The sequence below is a fragment of the Plecotus auritus genome (genome assembly GCF_963455305.1).
Source record: "Plecotus auritus genome assembly, chromosome: 9".
Lineage (NCBI taxonomy): Eukaryota > Metazoa > Chordata > Mammalia > Chiroptera > Vespertilionidae > Plecotus > Plecotus auritus.
Window position 1 is genome coordinate 130,307,131 of NC_137783.1, and position 20,835 is coordinate 130,327,965.

The 20,835-nt window shown below is 43.5% G+C and overlaps 1 protein-coding gene across 1 annotated transcript in view; it reads right to left on the reverse strand.

Moving 5' to 3' along the window:
* LGR4 (leucine rich repeat containing G protein-coupled receptor 4) overlaps positions 1-11,457 on the reverse strand; it is a 98,622-nt gene extending 87,165 nt beyond the window's left edge. Inside the window, exon 1 of the mRNA XM_080642517.1 lies at positions 10,799-11,457. Coding sequence (XP_080498643.1) covers positions 10,799-10,983 — 185 coding nt within the window. The 5' untranslated portion in view covers positions 10,984-11,457. The remainder of the gene's footprint in view (positions 1-10,798) is intronic.
* Between the last annotated feature and the right edge of the window lie 9,378 nt (positions 11,458-20,835).

Below are 20,835 nucleotides of genomic sequence, written 5' to 3' on the forward strand. Positions count from 1 at the left end.
TATTTTCAAAGTACTTAGGAGAAAACTTCTCTCTAAGCTATATATTCCTAGAAGCAAGCGATGGGAAGACACAAGAACACAGCTAGACTGTGGATCCTGAGTAAATCTTAGCCATCCCCAACATGGGAAGTGGCCTGAGGACCCACAGGGAGCTCTCCTGGGCACGAGGATTCTCTAGAGCAGGGGTCCTCAAACTACGGCCCGCGGGCCACATGCGGCCCGCCGAGGACATTAACCAGCCCGCCGGGTGCCGCTACCTGTCCTGCTTAGCAGCCGACTCGTCCCGGGCCCGCAGTGCGTATAGGAATTTGTTCATAGTTTTTTGTGTTTTTTTTTAAACTATAGTCTGGCCCTCCAACGGTCTGACAGTGAACTGGCCCCCTGTTTAAAAAGTTTGAGGACCCCTGCGAGTGAGCGTGTTTAAGGAAAATCTTCAGTGTTCCAAAGTCTGGAAGCAGGAAGTTAATCTCTAAAGACCACACCAACAAAGTCTAAGGTCCTTTGACCTTTTGATGTGAGAAGAAACACTGCTTCCATTAGGACAGCATCTTGCTACCCGACCAGCCATCTCAGGAAAGCAGCGCCAAGTCACAGAGACCCAGGCCAGAAAATGCGTTCCCCTCAGCGCTTATGGTTTCTCCAGAGACACTTACCTCCCCACCATCAGGCTTTCTTGTTAGGAGGGGAATCACACCACCTCTAAGAAAGTATCTTGACAAAAACATATATCCTACTCTTTCTGCCCCAGGATCTTTATGATTTTCTAAATAAAAAATCTGCCAGAGCCCAGCTGGTGTTGCTCAGTGGTTGATCGTCAACCTATGAACTAAGAGGTCAGGGTTTGACTCCAGGTCAGAGCACCTGCCCAGGTTGCAGGCTCGATCCCCAGAGTGGGGCATGCAGGAGGCAGCTGGTCAATGATTCTCTCTCATCAGTGATATTTCTCTCTCTCCCTTTGTCTTCCTCTCTGAAATCAATAAAAATGTATTTTTTAAAAAAATTCTGCCAGATGAGTAGCCTCTTTTTCATTAACACAGTGGCTCACCTGTGCTGTTTACAACAGGATTTAAACCTCTTATACATTCAAAAAACCAAAGAAATGGGGGTTTAGAATTTTAAATACAAGATGATAACACATATACCAGTATACAACTTCTTGGTCACTCCCAAAAGAAATGACAACAAAAAAGTGGGTGCTCACCATCACTCAAAGAGATGATGCTTAAGATGTTCCTACATATGAGCCTTGAAGATAAAGCCAAGCTATCTTTTTGCAGATGGGAAAGCTACTGTCCTAAGTGGTTAAGAAAAATGTCCAAGCTCACACATTTAGGAATTCAGGGGTCTTGACTCTTTGTCACACTTTCAAAAACAAAACCATTTCTGAAGGCCTGACCATAAAAACATGCCTATAAAAAGAAGACTGGAGAGTAACCAATGACATAAATAGCTGGATTACATGACCATGGGCTCAAAATGACCTTGGAGAGAACAGAAGGCCAACAAGAAAATTCTTCTTTATTACAAAGATAGGAAAATATTAAGATTTTTTTTCTAAAAACCTAATCAAATGAGAAGAACTAGTAGAAGCAGCTCAGCAAGGATGAAAACTGGTAATAAGTAAGATAAATTACCAAATATCAGTTAGTAAAACCATCAGGTCTAATCTTTAAAACAGGATACTAAAATATTTGAGATGTATAAATTTATTCAACATCCCCCCCCCCTTTTTTTTCTTTAGAGAGAGAGTGAAAGGGAAGGGGAGAGAAAGAGAGAGATATCGATGTGAGAGAAACATTATCAATCGGTTGCCTCCCACACGTGCCCTGACCAGGGCCGGGGATCGAGCCTACAACCAAGGTACGTGTCCTTGATTGGAATCGAACCCATGACTCTTCAGTCCACAGGCCAACGCTCTATCCACTGAGCCAAACCAGCTAGGGCTAATATTCCCTTCTTAATTCTGACCAAATTATGAGAATTCTGTATATGCTTCAATTGATGTTAAGATATGAATAGCTTGAAGAGGACCCAACAGGCAATTATCACATTCAGAAATGCAGACCAGATACATTTAGTATCTAAAACAGAAGTGCACGTGAAGAGTCTCCAAAAACATTAAGAACCGTAAAGGTGAGTCCACGCTCTTTGTCTCCTCTCCCATCACTACAGAAAAGGGTTGATGGGCTTTAGAATACTGGGTTCCTAAGGTGTAAGTTAGTCAAAGGAGTGCGCTCCCCTTCTCTGGAGAATTCTTCTGCAAGAAAGCAGCCCTCTGAGATGCTCACACACGGGAAGGGTGGCAATCTACAACAGAGCGGCAACCACGGGTCTTCCTCTCCTGGGAAAATCTAGTCCACCAAGCCCTTCGCACATTATCCATAGAGGTTTTCCGAGGGTCTCTAAGCATGAACCTTACCCTTAGGAAAATGGGAAAAACCAGGAAGTTAATCAACATCCCAGCCCAGTGAGTTTGAGAAAAGACTGATGACTTGGAAACACACCACCTGTCCTGCACCTTCAAAACAAAAAACGTGAAGAGAGTGAGAATTTAATAACATCCATCTATCATCCTAGGACCGTGGTCGGCAAACCGTGGCTCGCGAGCCACATGCGGCTCTTTGGCCCCTTGATATTTGGCTCTGTTGACTAATGAGTTTGCCGACCACTGTCCTAGGACAACAGCTCTAATGAAGCACTTCAGGGAGTTTCGATGTCACCACTTGTACTAAGATAACTCTACGGTCCACCCTGAGAGCTACAATGAGGCCTCACAGCGTGAGGGCAATGGAGAAGGGAGACCCGAAGCAATTCCAGGCCCGTCCCTCAGCCATGCCCAGCATAGCTCCCAGGTAAAGGCGCCATCTCCCTGCCAAATGTATGTCACTCTTCTTAGGAGGGAAAATGTTGCCAAATAAAACTTTTTAAATATACTGGAATGGGGAGAATCTAACAGGATTTTTCTGGACAGTGGATTCTAAAATCTGATTTGAATATCAAAAATATTTTGTTGTGCCCAGCTGGGAGTGGCTCAGCAGTTGAGCACCGACCTAGGAACCAGGAGGTCACCAGTTCAATTCCTGGTCAGGGCACATGCCTGGGTTGCGGGTGTAGCAGGCTCGATCCCGAGTGGGGGGCATGCAGGAGGCAGCTGATCCATGATTCTCTCTCATCATTGATGTTTCTAACTCTCTCTTTCCCTCTCTGAAATCAATAAAAATGTTTTTTAAAAAATATTATGTTGTGCCCTGACGGGTTTGGCTCAGTGGATAGAGCTTCGGCCTGTGGACTCAAGGGTCCCGGGTTCGATTCCCATCAAGGGCATGTACCTTTGTTGTGGGCATATCCCCAGTAGGGGGCGTGCAGGAGGCAGCTGATTGATGTTTCTCTCTCATCGATGTTTCTAACTCTCTCATCCTCTCTGTAAAAAATCAATAAAATATATTTAAAAAAAAAATATTATGTTGTCAGAGTGCATTGAGATTTCATTCTTTCAATGGTCACCTTTATATTTAAAATTCCGTTTAAAAAAAAGGCTACAATGCCCTAACCAGTTTGGCTCAGTGGATAGAGCGTCGGCCTGCGAACTGAAAGGTCCCAGGTTTGATTCCGGTCAAGGGCACGTACCTTGGTTGCAGGCACATCCCCAGTGGGAGGCGTGCAGGAGGCAAGCTGATCGATGTTTCTCTCTCATCGATGTTTCTAACCCTCTATCCCTCTCCCTTCCTCTCTGTAAAAAAATCAATAAAATATATTAAAAAAAAAAAAAAGGCTACATCCTTCTAGCGTAAAAATAAAGGGGAAAAATACTGGCTAAAGGGGCTTATACAACTTTTACTTATACTGACTCAGAATACTTAAATAAAAATTAAATATGAAGGATAAAGGGTCAGTAAATACCTTGTAATATAGTAGATTTGCTTCCTCCACACATGTCTCTAGCACAGACAACAGACCAGCCTGGGATCGAAACGTATACCCATTCTTGGCCCAGCTGCCTCCCAAGATATCTATGGTTTACATTTCCTTACAAGGATATTCTCATATTCCAATGGACCAACATGTTGCCACTGGGGGGTGGAGAGGTGCCCAATACTTTCCCCATAAGACCTTTCAGTACAGAAAAGCTAGAACTACAAAAATATATATAATTTTTAAATGTTCATTTCCTGGACTATTAGAAGTGCATTCCTGAACTTTAATCACTTGCATCTAAAATAAGAAATGCATAATGCCAAATTTTGCCATATGCTTTTTTGACAATTAAAATATGTAGAGGTATCAAAACATGCTTTAGAGACTAAAAACAACCATCCCAAACATTGTTTTAATTGCTGGTACATGACACAGAATACTTCAGAATGCTTTAAGAATCTTGCTAAAAATAGTTCCAGCCATATACATAGTTGAATAACAAATATTTGTCTATGGGTGGGTGAATGAGAATATATACTTCCATAATTCCCATCTTGCCATTTAAAGGGGGAATCTGAGTACTATGAACTATAAAATCATGATCTGTCTCCTGCTAAGACTGATTTCTAAACTCGATTTTGAATCCACCCAATTTCAGACAATAGAGCTGATACCTCGCCTACAGTTTGAACATCAAGCACTTAAAAAACGCAGACACAAAAAACGCAAAGAAAGGCAGACAAATTAGCCATTGTGTAAGAGTACTGGTTTGCTAAATGCCCTAGATTTTTCTTCTTCACTGGAAGAATTTAAAAATAGAGCATTTTATTATCCTCAATGAAGCTTAAAAAAAAAAACTACAATTCACTGAACAGTTGGGGGAAAAGAAAAAAAGTTATCCATGTTCCTGTACACATAGGAAAACAAGCTTTTAGAATTGCCAAAAACATGAAGGCTGAGGGAGGCAGTTGAAGAGCGAGCTGTAGAACGGATTTCTAGGGCTAAAACCTTGAGATCTAGCTTAAAGAATTAAAACAGCTAATCGGTCTTACCAAGAACACTCTAAGTTATATTAATTATTTTTCAGAGTGAAGGGCACACTTGGCAGGGTTTAACTTTTAATCGAGGTATTCCAACAAATATTGTGCTTTATGTAAATGTATATATTCTTATACAGGAAAAGTGAGAGACAGTCTTAGAAGAATTTCAATAACAAAGGGTTCTTAAAACTTTACTTTGCTTAATATTCTTCACAAGATTCAGAGAAATTCAAAGCAGTGGGAGACATTAGCCATCATCTTTTCCAATATCCATTTTTTTATTGATAAGATAATGAATATACAAGGATAGGCACCACCAAAGAGACCAGGAACCAAAATCCAAACTTGCAGGCTGTCAGAACATCCCACTATTATAAAGATGATTAAAATAAGAATTTGAGAGATAGGCTGTCAGAGGCCAAGAAAATGCCTAAACTTGCCTGGATCCACCTACCGGTACAGAACTTTGATCTCCCCTAAGAGATTAAGTTGTCAATGTTACCTTACAACTCTAGTTCTCAGAGCCAAGTGCCTTAGCAATACCTGCTTGTGATAGATACCATGACTGCCATTAGCATTCAGTTCAACTGGAAATCATTAAATATTAGTGGTTACCACAAGCCTTATGGAACTCAGAATGAGGGAATTACTGGTTCAAATCCTAGGAACTGCTCAGACCACACCCAGCACAGTGCTGCCTTGTGAGGAAGTGAGTTCCCCACTCAATGGAAATATCCCTCCAGTAGAGCTGACCAATTGGAGGTTTCCTTGGTGGGTGAGAGTCCAAGATTTAGGCACCTAGACTTCACTGAGACAACAGAGAGGATCCTAGAAGTGCATAAAAAATAAAGAACCACCAAATTAAATAGAAATAAAACTCTTGGCAGTAAGAGCTGTTAACTTCTTATTTTAAAGTGAAGAAGCCAAGGTCCTGAAGGGCTGCGTATGTGGCACTCTCACGGTCACGCGTGTGATTTATTGAGAGATCTGGAAACTAGCTCTCCATAGTCCCATCAGGATGCTCTTTCCCCCTCTTGTAGTCAAAGAGAACCAGGTCCCAGACCAGGGGTGGGCAAACTTTTTGACTCGAGGGCCACAATGGGTTCTTAAACTGGACCGGAGGGCCGGAACAAAAGCATGGATGGAGTGTTTGTGTGAACTAATATAAATTCAAAGTAAAGGAGCGGAGGGGAGAGCAAGAGAACCCTCCGCTCTTTCGGCTCCGCGGGCCGGATAGAACAGCCGAACGGGCCGGATCCGGCCCACGGGCCATAGTTTGCCCATGGCTGTCCCAGACTATAAAATAAAGGATCTACCAGATCTTCAAACACTGACCTTGTGTAGAACCAAATTCATTTGTATATAATACTGATACATCTCTAGAAAGACACACCACTCAAACTAAGCTAACATTGACATTCACAGATGGGCATTCAGAACTCAAGAGATATCAAATCACTACCATCAAAAAAGGTATAAACATTTTGTCACTAACTACTGACCTGCCAGGAATACAGCAGACATTAGAGGAAACAAACAAACAAACAAAAAAGACTTGAAATGATACCATGAAAAGAAGAGAGGTTTTTGGAGGAGTGAAAAATACACCTTAGGGAAGAGTCTGAGTCGATGCTTGCAAAAGGAGAAGAAAAAGCAAGAGATTATTTTAAAAAACATTTCAAAGTCCCATCAATTTTACACAGAAAGCTCGATAACCTGCCTATGTGGAGGATACACACACTGTGAAGGCTGAAGAGATTATGACTAATTATATGGAAGTGAGGACATTGAGTAACTTTTTGTACAGTATCCAAATTACTGAAACTGGGTGATTTTATTTTCCAAGTGTTAAGCCATACCCACAGGAAACAAGCAGGGCTGTTCTACCCTATTAAAGTGCATTAGCTAGGCACGCATTCTGCAACAAGTCTCCATGGCAAACTTCCTAACACACACTTCCAAACACAAAGAACTCCTCCTCCAAGTGAGCGCTAGTAAATGGGCTTGTGCAACTTCAACTAGAACGATATTCTGCTACTCCTGGGATCTTTCCATGAGAGGATCAGAGAACATTATCCTCACCTTGCCACCCTAAACTTGTGTAAGAATTATAAAATCGTAGAACTCCTGGGAGCTACAAGCAGCCTTAGATAGAATCTAGTAAATCCAATTACTTCGTTTTTCAGATGAGGAAACTGTCATCAATGAAAAAGTAGAAGGACTTGCCCAAAGGCCAATCACTGGGTGGCATGGTCCAGACAATGATCAAGGGCTCAGACCTACCACTGTCTCCATGAAGCCAGAGAAACAACCTTTGTAATCTTAAGACTGTGCGCCAGACATAACCTAGGATGTGGAAATCTGTGCTCCAGGACTACATGTCTCAAAGTTTGTGGTAATCACACACATACCAGAGGAAAATCGTGCGCAATCCCTCCCTACCGCCCTTGTGACTTCACCTCTTTCTCCCTGGATCAAGAAATCTTGGAATGTAGGTGATTAAGAGTGACCTTATGCCATAATACAGGAGTAACTGTCAATCCTTTTGATCCAATAAACTTTGAAATTTTAATGCTAGTAAGAGTACTTCCTTTAAAACACCTTAGGGTCAAGTGTGACAAGCCAGTGCATTGTGACACAGGGCTGAGAACTGCTGTTGCAAAATATAAATAATCACTACAGGTGCAGCAAGTGGTGGGAACACGGGAATTCCATCAACAATACTGAGGATTACTATGGACTCTGCCCCCAGCCTCAGATAAAGTAGCTTTCAGCAGGAAACAGACACTGTTAGCATGAACAAGTTTCAACGGGCCTAAAGGAGAAGAAGCAGGTATCCTCTCTCCAGGGCCTTCTCAGATCTGGACAAAAGACTACATGGTGAGAATGCTGAATTGGGCAATCCCATGTGGGAATGGCATCTGAATTGCATTTCCCAATTCTGCCCCTCAGTGTGGCCTTGAGTCTTTATTTACCCACTGCAACCTTTTTAAGTGCCTACCGGTCTACCAGGCTCTGTGGACACCAAGTTGTGGTGGGGGGGGGGGGGGTTGGACCCCTGCTCTCAGTCAGTCCTAGGGCCTTCAGAGTGGGATGCACACACCCCTGGGAGAGGTGAAAGTACACCACCATTGAGGAATGAGGAGAAAATAAAAGAACGTGGATGAATAATCATCAGTCTCATCTTTTTAACTTCCATTTTTGTGTTTGTAATTTCATGTGTATAATGAAATTGGCCTTGATGAACGTGCTCCAGAAATTCGGAATCTGTGAACTAAACTTTGGGAACCAGGGATCTGGTCCCTTGGTGTCTAACTGCAGCTCACTTAAGCGGTGATGGGAGAGCAGATTTGGAAAGAGACCTCAAATGAATCGAAGGTGTCCTGTAAGCCGGGCCTGTGTGGGTCAGTGATTAAGCATGGACCTATGAACCAGGAGGTCAGGGTTCGATTCCCAGTCAGGGCACATGCCTGGGTTGCCAGCTCGATCCCCAGTAGGCTGCATGCCGGACACAGCTGATCAATGATTCTCTCTCATCACTGATGTTTCTATTTCCCTGTCCCTTCTTCTCTGAAATCAATAAAAACTTATTTAAAAAAAAAAAAATTAGGATCCACTGCAGTGTGCAGAACTACAGCACCTGCTCCTTCTCAACGTGGCTTTTGAAAAATCACTGGACTAGCTGGTTTCCCCAAATGCAAATGCGCTGCCCTTTAGATGGGGTGTTCATATACTATATTCCTTTGAGAGTGAAATGAAGAGGATTACGGTGAAATAAGGAGTTATTAGGGGATACAATCACGCTATAGGTTAAGATGGAAGAAGAAAATCAAACACACTTGCTCACCGCTGCAGCTCAGAAAGTGCTATGCTGATGCTAGTTCAGACAATCTAATCTGGACTGGTGCCCATTATACTTCTCTTTCCCAAGCCATGAACAATATATTTTGTAATACTCAAGTTTGAGAATATAGCATTTCACGACCTGCAGTGAGCTCTAAAGGAAGACGCCTAATGCTTCACAGAGAGGAGTGTGCTCTCATAAAAATGTGATATTTCTTTGTGGTTTTAGGTACTAATGTAAAACAGCCCTTTTCCTTATAGGGCTAGCCTACTCATTAAAACTCGAGGAATCTGCTAAATAAGGTCTTTACAACGGTCAAAACAGTAAAATTATGCTTTTCCATTATAGAGAGGCTTGACGGAGGTTTCGGGTAAAGACAGCTCTCCCGTGTGAGTTACCTGAACGTTTCAAGAAGACCTGGGAGAAAAAACAGCCCCATCCTCTCTACCCAGGTCTTGCCCTTATTTCTCTTCACTCCCACTTTCCCACTTAATGTACCCTTGTGGGCAAACTAGACTTCATTGCAAAGTTAATTTTTTTCATTGAAAAGTTAAACTTCAGCATCCTGAAGGAAAATAGCTTCAAATACGTAACCAACACCTGAGATGGGGGAAGAACTGAGAAAGGGGCAGGAGGTCCCTGAATGAGCCAGCTTCCAAGGCAACAGGCCTATCAATACAAGCCCTTTTCCAGAGGGCAAGCAGACACCTCCCACCACCCACCAGGAAACACAGCAACGCCTTTGGCTGGCAGAGAAAGGGTTTCTTCACCGGGTCTGTCATTCCTCTAAAACTGCCTATTTCTAAGCGGTCCCTTTCAGGAGCCATAAGGTAAAAGGAAATTCCCTGTACCCAAGGGCCTCTCAGTCCCTTTCTCTCTCCAACAGTTTCTTCACAGCTCTGGATTTAATCACTCCACTGGCCCCGCAGCCTAAGAGCAAGAGCATACACCTAGTCCTGCACTCAATTACCTTATTCTGCCTCTCCTGGTGGCATTTGCCAATGCCACCCCCAAGACAGATTTCAGATACCTCTTCTTTGCTGAAGGGCCTGTCTAAAGCTCTCTGGTCCCTGTTTGAGGAGGGAGATTTTAAGTCAAAACCATTTGAGTGTGTTCCCAACCGCGGGCAGCTGGAAAGGAAAGCTCTGCTGCTTACAAGATAGCAGAAAATTGCGGCCTGCCTACCTTTCCAATGGGGCAGAGCCTATGTTCTGGAACCTTTTCTTCCAAAATCCTGTCCTTCAGGTTAGAATTCCTTCTTTAAAAGGCCTTGTTGGGTAAGAAGAGTATTTTCACCACGAGAAACCTGCCATTTCCCCCTCCTCCTCCCTTGTTTTGGCCTCGCTCGCCTGCCTGCTCCAGCTCCCTGGCGTCTGCTGGGGAGGCCAGAGTGGAACTGGACGGAGGTGCCAGGTCGCTCTACCTGCAGAGGGCCAAATTGGAAGGAGGTTCGCCCTGAGGTGCAGGTGTTTCTTCTTCCCACATGCTGGAACCAGGAGGCTCCAGGTGCTTCCCCAAGAAACGTGCCTGGGTCTGTAGACTCCGGCCAAGTTCTAGAGTTCTAGGCGCCCTCACCCCCGCCGATTGCAAACCTCTAGCCTGCTGAGCTGGGAGGGGGGTGGGGGGAGACGGGGGTGGGGGGAGAGGGTGTGAAAGGGGAAGGTCGCTTGAAAAGACTGCCAGGGGCAAGTGTTTCCAAATTCCTCCCTCCTCCTTGGCCCCAGATCCCCACCCAGATGCACTTGGGAATTGGGGGGAGGGGTGATTGTGTCCCCAAAAGTCTAGAAAATGAGCTACTCACGGCTCGCACACAGATTGGCCAAGTTTGGAAAGCCCGCGGCGCCGGAGTGGGTGCCAAGCACCCCCACATACAGGTGACTGGCGCCCCCCTCCTCGGACATGGGGGGTGGGCTGGGATTGACCACTCGCCCCGCCTCCCACCACCCCCACCCCCCATCCCCCGATCCCCTTTCCCCTGCGCCCCGCCGCCCTCACTCACAGCGCTAGGGTGAAGGCGCTGAGCCCCTCGGGTACGGCCGTCAGCCCCTTCCCGGAGCAGTCCACCCGACGGTCGCCGTCGCAGCTGCAGGGCGCCGCGCACAGGGACGGCGCCGCGCCGCTGGGCTCGGTGGAGCCGCGCAGCCCCAGGGCGAGGAAGCACAGCAGCCCGAGCGGGCCTGGCATTGCTGCGATCGCCTCCGCGCCGGCCTCTCCCGCGGCGCCCTCGCTCGGCGCGCCTCCGCTGCCCTCCGACGCCCCCGCCGACCCCGGGCGGCCTGCCTGCGGGTGGGAGCCGCGGCTCTCCGGTCTCGGTGGTGGCGCGGGCTCGGCGCCTTCAACAGTCCGCGGCAGCAGCGCAGGGACTCGGCGCTCCGGAGTTTCTCCCTTCCCGCTGCTCCATGGAAGCGCAGAGGCAGCCCTGCTCCCGCGGCGGCTCAGGCCAGCCGGCCCGGCCGGGCGCCGCCGCGGAGACCGCGCTCTGCCATCGCACCCGCCTCCCGTCCCCGGCCTCCCGCGGCAGCCGCTCTTCAAGGTTGCGGAGCGCAGCCTCCAGCCATGTCGGCCCCTCGCCCCAGCCCCCGCCCAGCTCTCGCACCAACACCCGGGCGCTTTCTCGCTCGCTCTCCGCCGCGACTCGATCTCCTCCCGTCCTTTTTCCCTTCTAGGGTTGCACGCTCGGGTTCCCAAGCCCCTAGCCGCCGGGTTATGCAAATCACTTAGGTACATGCAAAACTAACCCTTCTCCCGGAGCGCCATTGGCCCGGGGAGGTCTCGGGCTCATTACTATGCAAGAAGGGTAGCCGCCATTGGTCAAGAGCGGGGCCAAAGGGGCGTGTGTATCGGGCGTGAGTGACAAGGTTGTGGTGGTGGTGGTGGTGGTTCAAGGCAAAATCCCTGACTTGGCTCTATTTGTGTGGCAGGTTGTGGATTGAAGGTAGAAGAATATAAAGACGTCGAGTCGGGTTTTTCCCTCCCCCACCCATATTCTTCCTTCTGCAGAAATTGGATCCCCTAAACTGGATGACCTGAAAAATAAAACTTGCCTGGAACATTCGGTTAAGTTTCAAATGACTCTCCACTGTTGAACGGGAGCGGACTTTGGGAGCTATGCAAATGGAAAAAACATTTTGAAGAGGAGAGAAAAAGTCTCCCTTAATCCCACAAAAATATTTGGGTTTTAGCTATATACCAAATTAGAACTGTATATCCCACAAACCTCTCCCTTCACCTGAGGTCTTTATACCTATGTATATGTACTTGGTAGCTAAATTTTAGGCATTAGCCATGGACAATACAGAATTCTGGTGACCAAAATTTAGACTGCTTTCTCACATACTTTAAAATCCTAAAACACGAGTATTTTGTAAGGATCAAAGGAAGTAATGTTTCTGAATACTGGACAATTTCTCCAGACCACAAAAAGGTTGAGTGCTAAGCGACTACCATTGAGAAGCCAGCAGCAACTTTGATGTTAGGTAATTATCAGCATTCCTTCCCCCTTCTGGACTTTTGTGGCTTAATAGACCCCACGGAATCATTATTTGTACCAAATACTATTTTATGGGTACCTCTTTTCTTGCTTTTTACTATGCCTTTGGGTTGTTTTACTCCATATTAGAGACATTTTTCATTAATACTTTAAGGCAGATAAGGTTAAAAATGTCCCTGTCATAAAGCTGACTATTCATGTCATGTAAGTAAAGAAAATAAAAACAACTCAATGCAGACCTAAACTGAAACATTTCCATCTTTGCATTCAGGCGTTTATCTTTAAAAATAATGCCTGGTTGGGCATATGGCTAACATATTTATTTATATGCCAGAGAATCAATATATAACGCTATGCTTTGACTTTAGGTTTTAGGGCTTACACATTTCCTATACTTGTAGGTGTGAAAGAGAAAAAGATAGATGGACAACCCTCTGGTTTTACAGATAATAAATCTGAAGCTCTCAGATATTGTGCTCAGCCAGAGATCATCACAGGAAAATTCCCAGGCTTCTGGCTTCTGGTCTGGAGGCTTCCCTACATTGGCTTCCATTGTCTAAATCCTTTTCATTATTTTCTAGCAACTCTCATAAGCAGGTGAAGTGAGGAAAAATTGTAAATCAAGGTTCCTTATTGAAAGATGTCAGCATTTCTCTTGTCAAGATATCACTTATTTTCTATTGTTTTTAAATAACAATTTTAGACTAAACCATTTGATTTTATTTTGCTAATTAACTCATTTCCTTTCTTTTAAAGCAGTGGTTTTCAAACTTTAGTAAGCATAAGAATCGCCTACAAAGCTGGATGAGAAAGACAAGGTGATTTAATAGGGCTGGGGTGTAGCATCAGCATTTTGATGCACATCACATCAAAATGATACAGGTGGTCCATGAACCACACTTGGGAACTTTATTCTTGGCTTCCATGGAATAAAATATTAGGGCTGGCAACTTAGGTAAAAGGAGAGCATTAGATTTTGGAGAAAGGAGAAATATAGATGATATTGAAGAATAAATTGCTATAGTCCATCAGAAGCAGGTAAGAAAGGAGGATTCAAATTTGCAACTTGTGGGACAAAATAGTAGGACAAAGGACTTAGAAAAGAGGTAGTTTCTATCAGAGTGTTAGTGTTTCTTATAGTTGATACATTACACATGCTTTGCATTAAAGATAAATTGGAAATTCGTCTTCACTTTTTAGGTAAGATATCCTAAGAGAGCAAAACAAAATAATTTTTAAAGCTATACTCCCAGATAACTAGAAAAAAAATTGCTCTTACATAAACCATAAGAACCTAGAAAGATATCAGGATGAACCAACATTTGATGGCAAGTAAAAAATAAACGTAATAGAGACGCTGCCTCCAGACTGGTTCCTCTTTTTAGTTTTTCATGACTCTAGATGAGTAAATCTGTAGCATCCACTGGCTAGAACACAGGAGGTGGAGCCTGGCTACTGTGTTTTTGCATATACGGCAGGGTGCTTTGGGGCAACAAATAAGGTACCCACTTCGAATGATGCTCACCTTGGGGCTTTTGTGCAAAGGGCACAAGGCTGTTGTCTAGAGGACAAGCTGGACTTTGGTCCCACTCACCACCTCACCCAAGCACTCTTATAAATATAGAGCCTGCATAAGTGTACCGTATGCAGAGGCCCTACCTGCTGGGTGAATGGGCCCAAAGTGCTTCATTAAGGAAACAAAAACTTGGGAGTTTAGGGGTTAGGGGGTGAGTGAGGGGCTCTCCGGCAGTGCTATCGTGATGGACAGGATTAAAAGTCTTCAAATATACAGAATTTACTTTTTATTAAATATTTCTAATTTACAAAAGGAACAAAAATCTGAGTTTACAGCAACCAGCTTAAGAAATAAGATGTTACAAATGTAATTGAAGCTCCCTTTGGACCCCCTCCCCAATCATATTCCTTTTCTTCTCCCTCTCCTGGGGAAGTAAGCCTTTTCTTTTTCTTTTTCTTTTTTAAATATATTTTATTGATTTTAGAGAGGAAGGAAGAGGGAGAGAAACATCAATGATGAGAGAGAATCATTGATTGGCTGCCTCCTGCACGCCCCCTACTGGGGATCAAGCCCGCAACCCAGGCATGTGCCCTTGGCCGGAATGGAACCTGGGACCCTTCAGTCTGCAGGCCGAAGCTCTATCCACTGAGCCAAACCAGCTAGGGCAGTAAGCCTTTTCTTAAACTTGATGATTAATTCCTATCCATATGTTTATGCTTTTCATATGTGTGTATCCCTAAACAATGCATAGTATTGTTTTGCACAAATAGAGAATATCATCCCATACTCTTCTGCAACTTGCTTTTTTCACTCAATCTGTGAGCCTTATTCATGTTCATGAAATATGTGGCTACTGTTAATTCATTTTCATTATCATATTGTATTCCATTTAAAGAATATACCCAGTATTTATTTATCCATTTCTCATTAAAATATTAAATTTATTTTTTCATAACAATGCTACCATGAATCAATATTCTTGTACAACGTTCCTCGTTCATTCAAGAATTTCTGTAAAATGTATTCTCTTTCTCCCCCAGCCCCGTGTGTGTGTGTGTGTGTATGTAAGAGTGGAATTGCTGGGTCATAAATTATGTGCATTCACCATTGGGTTGTTGAACAATTGCTCTCAAAAGTGATGGTACCTATTTGTGCTTCCTTCAGCAGAGAATAAGAAACCCCATTACCCATTACTCTACATCCTACCAACACTTAATACTGTAAAACTTAATTATTTGCAAATCTGATACATATGAAATAAAATCAAAGCGTAGTTTAAATTTTAATTTTCCTGCTTACAACTGCATTTTCTCATGTATTTATTGGATATTCGGTGTGCTCTGTTTTGCATTACCTGTTTATTTTCTAGTGGGTTGTTCATATTGTGTTCATTTCATAGGGCCAGGTGGGAAATATTTTGGGCTTTATGGGCCATACTGTTGCTATCACAACTACTCAGCTCTGCCACTGTAGCATGAAAGCAACCATAAAGGATAAAAAAACCAACAACAAATAGATGTGGCTGTGTTCCAACAAAACTTTTTTGGGGAAAACACATGTTGCACTAGTTCTGGCCTGTGGACCATAGTTTCCCAACCCTATTGTATAGGTGCTGATCCTTTACTGAAATCTGATTATCTTTAAAACCATCTTCAGGATTATGTAAAATCAGAGGAATGTACCTCAAAGGTGACCTCCTTTTTCTGTAAGCTGAAATTGTGTCCTTTCAAACTTCTGGTCTCCATGGTGAGCTCATGCTGAAAATTATATTGCAGAATGGGCCAAAAAGAGTGCATTACAAGCTTTAAAATGCCCCCTCTTCCCCCAATGAATGGCCCAGAAATTGTCCTGGTCACTTAGGGTTTATCATTTCATCCAAAAGGCACCCCAAATATTTGACCTGATGCAATCACATGACCTGTGAAAATGGCTATTGCCTTTACAAAAGCATAGATGCCAAACCTAACCACCTGAAGTTAGAAGCTGAATATGTATATTAAAAATGTGTAAGCACACACACACACACACACACACACACATATGGGTATCTACATGCACATATACATTTGTAAACATTTAAAAACATGATAGATTTAGGGAATAAAGAAAGAACATCAGGTCTAATCAGACATCTTATATGCATATACTCTTAACAACTGAGTGCTCAAGAGAAATGCTATCGTTTCTATGCTCTGATGTCTCCACATTTGGGGCTTTGGGAACTTTCGCATTTGGCCACAGAGGCTTGCAGTCTTACACAGGTGCTAGTCCTCACTTGTATTTTTCTTCTGAGTCTCAATGTCCCTAGTGGTCCTACTGTGCACAGGTAATAACACCCCGCCCCGGGGATAATTTAAAATAGCAATGATCATTTTGAAGCACACACACAAAAATAACAATATAAAATTGTTAACAAAAACATTCCTTGAAGCCAAACCAGTGGCTGAATTTGGGCTGCTGGGTCCTCTCTGCTCCACTCCACCTGGCACTTGGGCAAGGATGAGGATGGTTGGCCACTGCAAATGCCACCTGTGCAGAACAGATGGATCTCTGGGATACGAGGACTGGCAGTGAGGCTGCCGATGTGACTGACTAAAGGCCATTCTTGAAGATGGACCTTTTCAAAACAGCACCACCGAAAAGTTTCTTAGTCTCCTGACCTGCTGTGATACCCTTTTCATTACTTCTAAAGGCCCGTATTGACTTAAAATTTCAAGACATTAGGATAAATATCGGAAATATGCTCCTATGGGTGCTCAATTCTTTCTAAATCTGATTTTCTTTTCCTGATCTTTCCCTTTCAAATCTAACCCAAAAGGAGAATGAGACTCAAGGGAACAATGGCTGAATTACAAGAACCACATACGAATACCAAGGTGTGAGTGCAGAAACTACTGAGAAACAAAACAAGGCAAAAAAATTAAATGAGTGTTAGAGAAACCAGACGTTGTAATAGGAAAGTGAAAGCCAAAAAATCACCATAGAAAACTGGGAAGATGGCCACCTAGTCATGCTGAGAATTTGTCAAAGTATTCACTCAGAACCTACTCTTACTAGCAACTGAAGAGTTTAGAGTAATTCAGGCCAGTCTACATGTAAATCCCCTGGGGAAGATTTTAAAAACAGACATTCCATCTCCATTGGTTCTGAATTAGAGTTTGGATGGGGTCCTGCATTCTAAATATTCTGATTCTGATATAGCAACCCTGCTAGAAGATGGTGCAAATTTGGGTCCTTCAAGAAACAGACACCAATATGGGACTGCTCATGCAAGAGATTTCTTAGGGGAAATGTTTGTGAGGAAAAACCAAGAGGGAGCCGAGGGAGACTTCTAGAGCCATGAGACCAGGATGCAGTTTTGACTCCATGTCAAGGAGAGAAGGAAGGAAAAAAGGTTGGGTGAGTGTAGACTGCAGAGCAGTTCTGTCAGAGTTCGGAAAGATGAAGTCGGCCAGGAGAGGAGTCCCCTGTCCCCTGGGCAGTCCGGCCGTAGTACCTCTATTGTGCTCAGCCTGTGGGACACGACCCGTGGTGAAGAACTGTTAGCCAATTAGTCTCCCTACATTCAGAAATCTGAAAGGCACGTTTTCATGGCAGCCTCGGGATATATGGTATGATACGGAGTCCCTCCCTTCAAGCAGCTCACAGTTCAATTAAACTGATGGAATTTAGAAACTTAGGGTGAGAAAGGACCTTAAGACTAGCTCCATCATCTACCTAGGACTTAAGAATGCTCAACAGTATCCCTGTTGCTCTCAGATACATTTAGGGTGAGCATGCTCACGGGGCCACTGGTAGCAGAGTCCATCTTGGGGCAGCTCTGGCTGAAGGAAAATTCTGCCTTATGCTGTGCCACTCTTTCTCCATGATACTTTTTAAAACCTCAGAAATAGGAGGAATTTTGGAAATCATGTGTTAAATCTCATTTACTGAGAAACCAGACCCGAAGAGGATAACTACATCACCCAAGGCAATACACCTAGTTATTGGCGGAAGTGGAGCTCACATCTATCTAGGCCAATTGCTCTTTCTACTCTATTCTTGTTTAATTTGTATCTTTAATTTTTATGGAAAAGAGAAAAACTCACAATGTTAGTGTCAGACAAAACAAGTTAATTGCAATAACTCAGATGGTCTTTGGTTTAAAGGAATTGGCCATATCTCTTCTGAAATGACTTTTCTCTTGATCAAACATCTATTTGAGCTTGGGTGAAGATATCTAAGAGATGTAAAGCCAAAAATAATTTCCAGTCTATCTCTATTTCTCTTGAGTTTAAAAGAAAAGATGGGTACTTTTTAAAGGTTAAGCCTGGTTTTTAATTGGCAGAAACTGCTGGGACATTCTAACACAGAAACAACAGTACTTTAGTGCCACCTTGTGGTAAAATCTAAAAACGTAATTATATAGGGTGTAATGAATTTGTAAGGTTCTATTTATTTACAGAACTCCTCAATCAGCTTTAAAGCAAAAGTATTCTTAGTATAAGTCACATTTGATTTTTAATTCAATTCCACCAACATTGCACATTTTTTTTGAGAGGAAGAGAGAAAAAGAGAGAGAGAGAGAGAGTGAGAGAGAGAGAGAATGAATTTGTTTCACTTATTTATACATTCATTGGTTGATTCTTGTATGTGACCAGGGATCAAACCTGCAACCTTGGTGTATCAGGTGATGCTCTAACTGAGCTACTCAGGGCAATATTTGAAAATTTAAAAAATCGTTTAAATGGTCATTTAAAATTTTGATTTTGTTAGTAGACATTCTGCTCACAAAATTAATTTGTATGTTCTTATTTTTAACTGGCAGCCTAACAGGAGCACATTCAGTTCTCAGGGGCTATTGAGCCAAGGTGACCACTTGGAGGCAGGAGCTCAATCACAGAGTTGCACAGGTGTCCAGAGGCAGTTCAACCACAGGAAACAAAGAACCCAGCATTCCTTTACCCTCAAGGCAGGAATCTTCATCCTTTCTTAACCCAAACCACTTGTACTGGAACTTGTGAACAAGGGAGAGGCCGTGTCATTTTTGATAATGCCACTTATCAAAAGGTAGGATTTCCTCTGAACTAGTTTTCTAGGGCTGCCATAACAAAGTAACACAATCTAGGTGGTTGAAATAAAGAGAAATTTCAGTTCTAGAGGCTGTAAGTTCGAGATCAAGGTGTTTGGAGGGTTGGTTCCTTTTGAGGACTGAGGGAAAATCTGTTCATGCATCTCCATACTTGGTAGTATGCTAGCAATCTTTGGCATTTCTTCCTTGTAGAAGCATTACCCTATCTTTGCCTGCATCTTCCCAGTCTTCTCCTTGCTTGTCTGTGTCTGAATTTCTTTTAATAAGGACACCATTAGCCCACCCTAATAATCTGTTTATCTCTGTAAAGGCATTCTGAGGGATTAGGACTCTAAAATGCTTTTTTTTTTTTTTTTTGGAGTGGGAAAGGACCGACGGACTCAATTCAACCCATAACACCTAAAGACACAAAAGTCAAAAAATTAGATATTTATCTAAACTCTGGGTTCAAAGTATATGAGATACCAGAAATAAAAATTTTCCTTGGCTATTTCATGCTTTCAGATTATATTTCCTTCCCAAATAATAAACAAGGACAAATTTAAAGGTTTGGTTTTTATTACTTGCTGATGAATTACTTTTACCAGTAATATTGCCATTTAAAGGGAACTTACCCGCAACTAATGGCTACATTTTCTTTTTTATCGAATCAGAACAATTCTGGAGATTATAACACATTAGAATTCTCCCACACTTCCCCTCCTAAAGAAAACTTTATAAAAGGACCAAGTCATCACTGTGTCCAAAAGATACTTCCGTAGGTAATGAGAATGAGAGCTCTCACACATACCTTGCTGACATGAAGCACTGATTCTTTTCTTAAAAGTTTAAAGTCAAAGGAATAGAAATGAAAAAAATGGCCCCTATATGAATTCACCTTTTGTTGTTTATATAAGTCTTTGGGCGGAGATTTTCTGCCACCATAGAAATAAATGTACAAAAACTTTGGACACTTCATTAAAACCAGAATAATCACTGATAGTGAATACAGCAAAACCAGAATTGGAAGATAGAGACAGGTATTCTGGTTTACTGAAATTTTGAAGAAACTGGGGGCTAACAATAAATGCTTTTTGTTGTACCCCTTGTTGCTTGGGACATTTCATGCCTTTTATTTCACGATGGGGGAAAAACCAAGATGGCGGCATAAGGTATACACCTGTACGTGCTGCCTCTTACAACCACACCAAAACTACAACTAAAAGACGAAACGACTACCACCCAGAACCACAGGAAAGCTGGCTGAGTAGAAGTTCTACAACTAGAAGGAAAGAGAAAAGCTCATTGAGACTGGGTAGGATGTGCAGTGGCACGGAAAAGCAGAAGTACGGAGGCGCGAGAATCGGGCTGGCGACTGGGTGCACTGTTTTTTTTTCAATTGAAAGGGAGATACAAGCTCCTGACTGCTCTGAACTTGTTTCCAGCGAGACTCTGGGGACCCAGACTCCTATGGGGAGAAACTGGACTGTCTGGCATCGGGTCGGAAAGAGAGAGTGGCTTTCTTGCAGAGGTTCTTGCAGGAATCATTGTTTACTGCACTAGGGCGTGGGACGCAGGGACGGCTGACTGGCAGCCATCGCTGTTTGCTACGCCCTGGTGTGTCCCTGAGACCCCACCCCACCCAAATTACAAACCCACCCAAACTGTGCGCAGCCGCTTTTGCATATGAACGGCCTGCCCTTTCGCAGCTTAACCTAACAAATTGCAGCTGGGGCAGAGAGCTCCAAAACTTCCAAACCCCAAACAAAGAGGAGAAATCTACAGATCTCGCTGTAGCTCCTGCTGGGTGGCCTCAGACAGTAGCTGACTTGCTCATCCTTGGAGATCCAGGAGCCAGTGTACCTAGTGGTCAGTGAGACGACACCAGATTTCAACTCCTCACATACATAAGGGACACACTGAAGAGGCAGACTCAGTGAGCACCAAAGCCCCACTGAAGCAAGTCCTGCCCCATAAGGG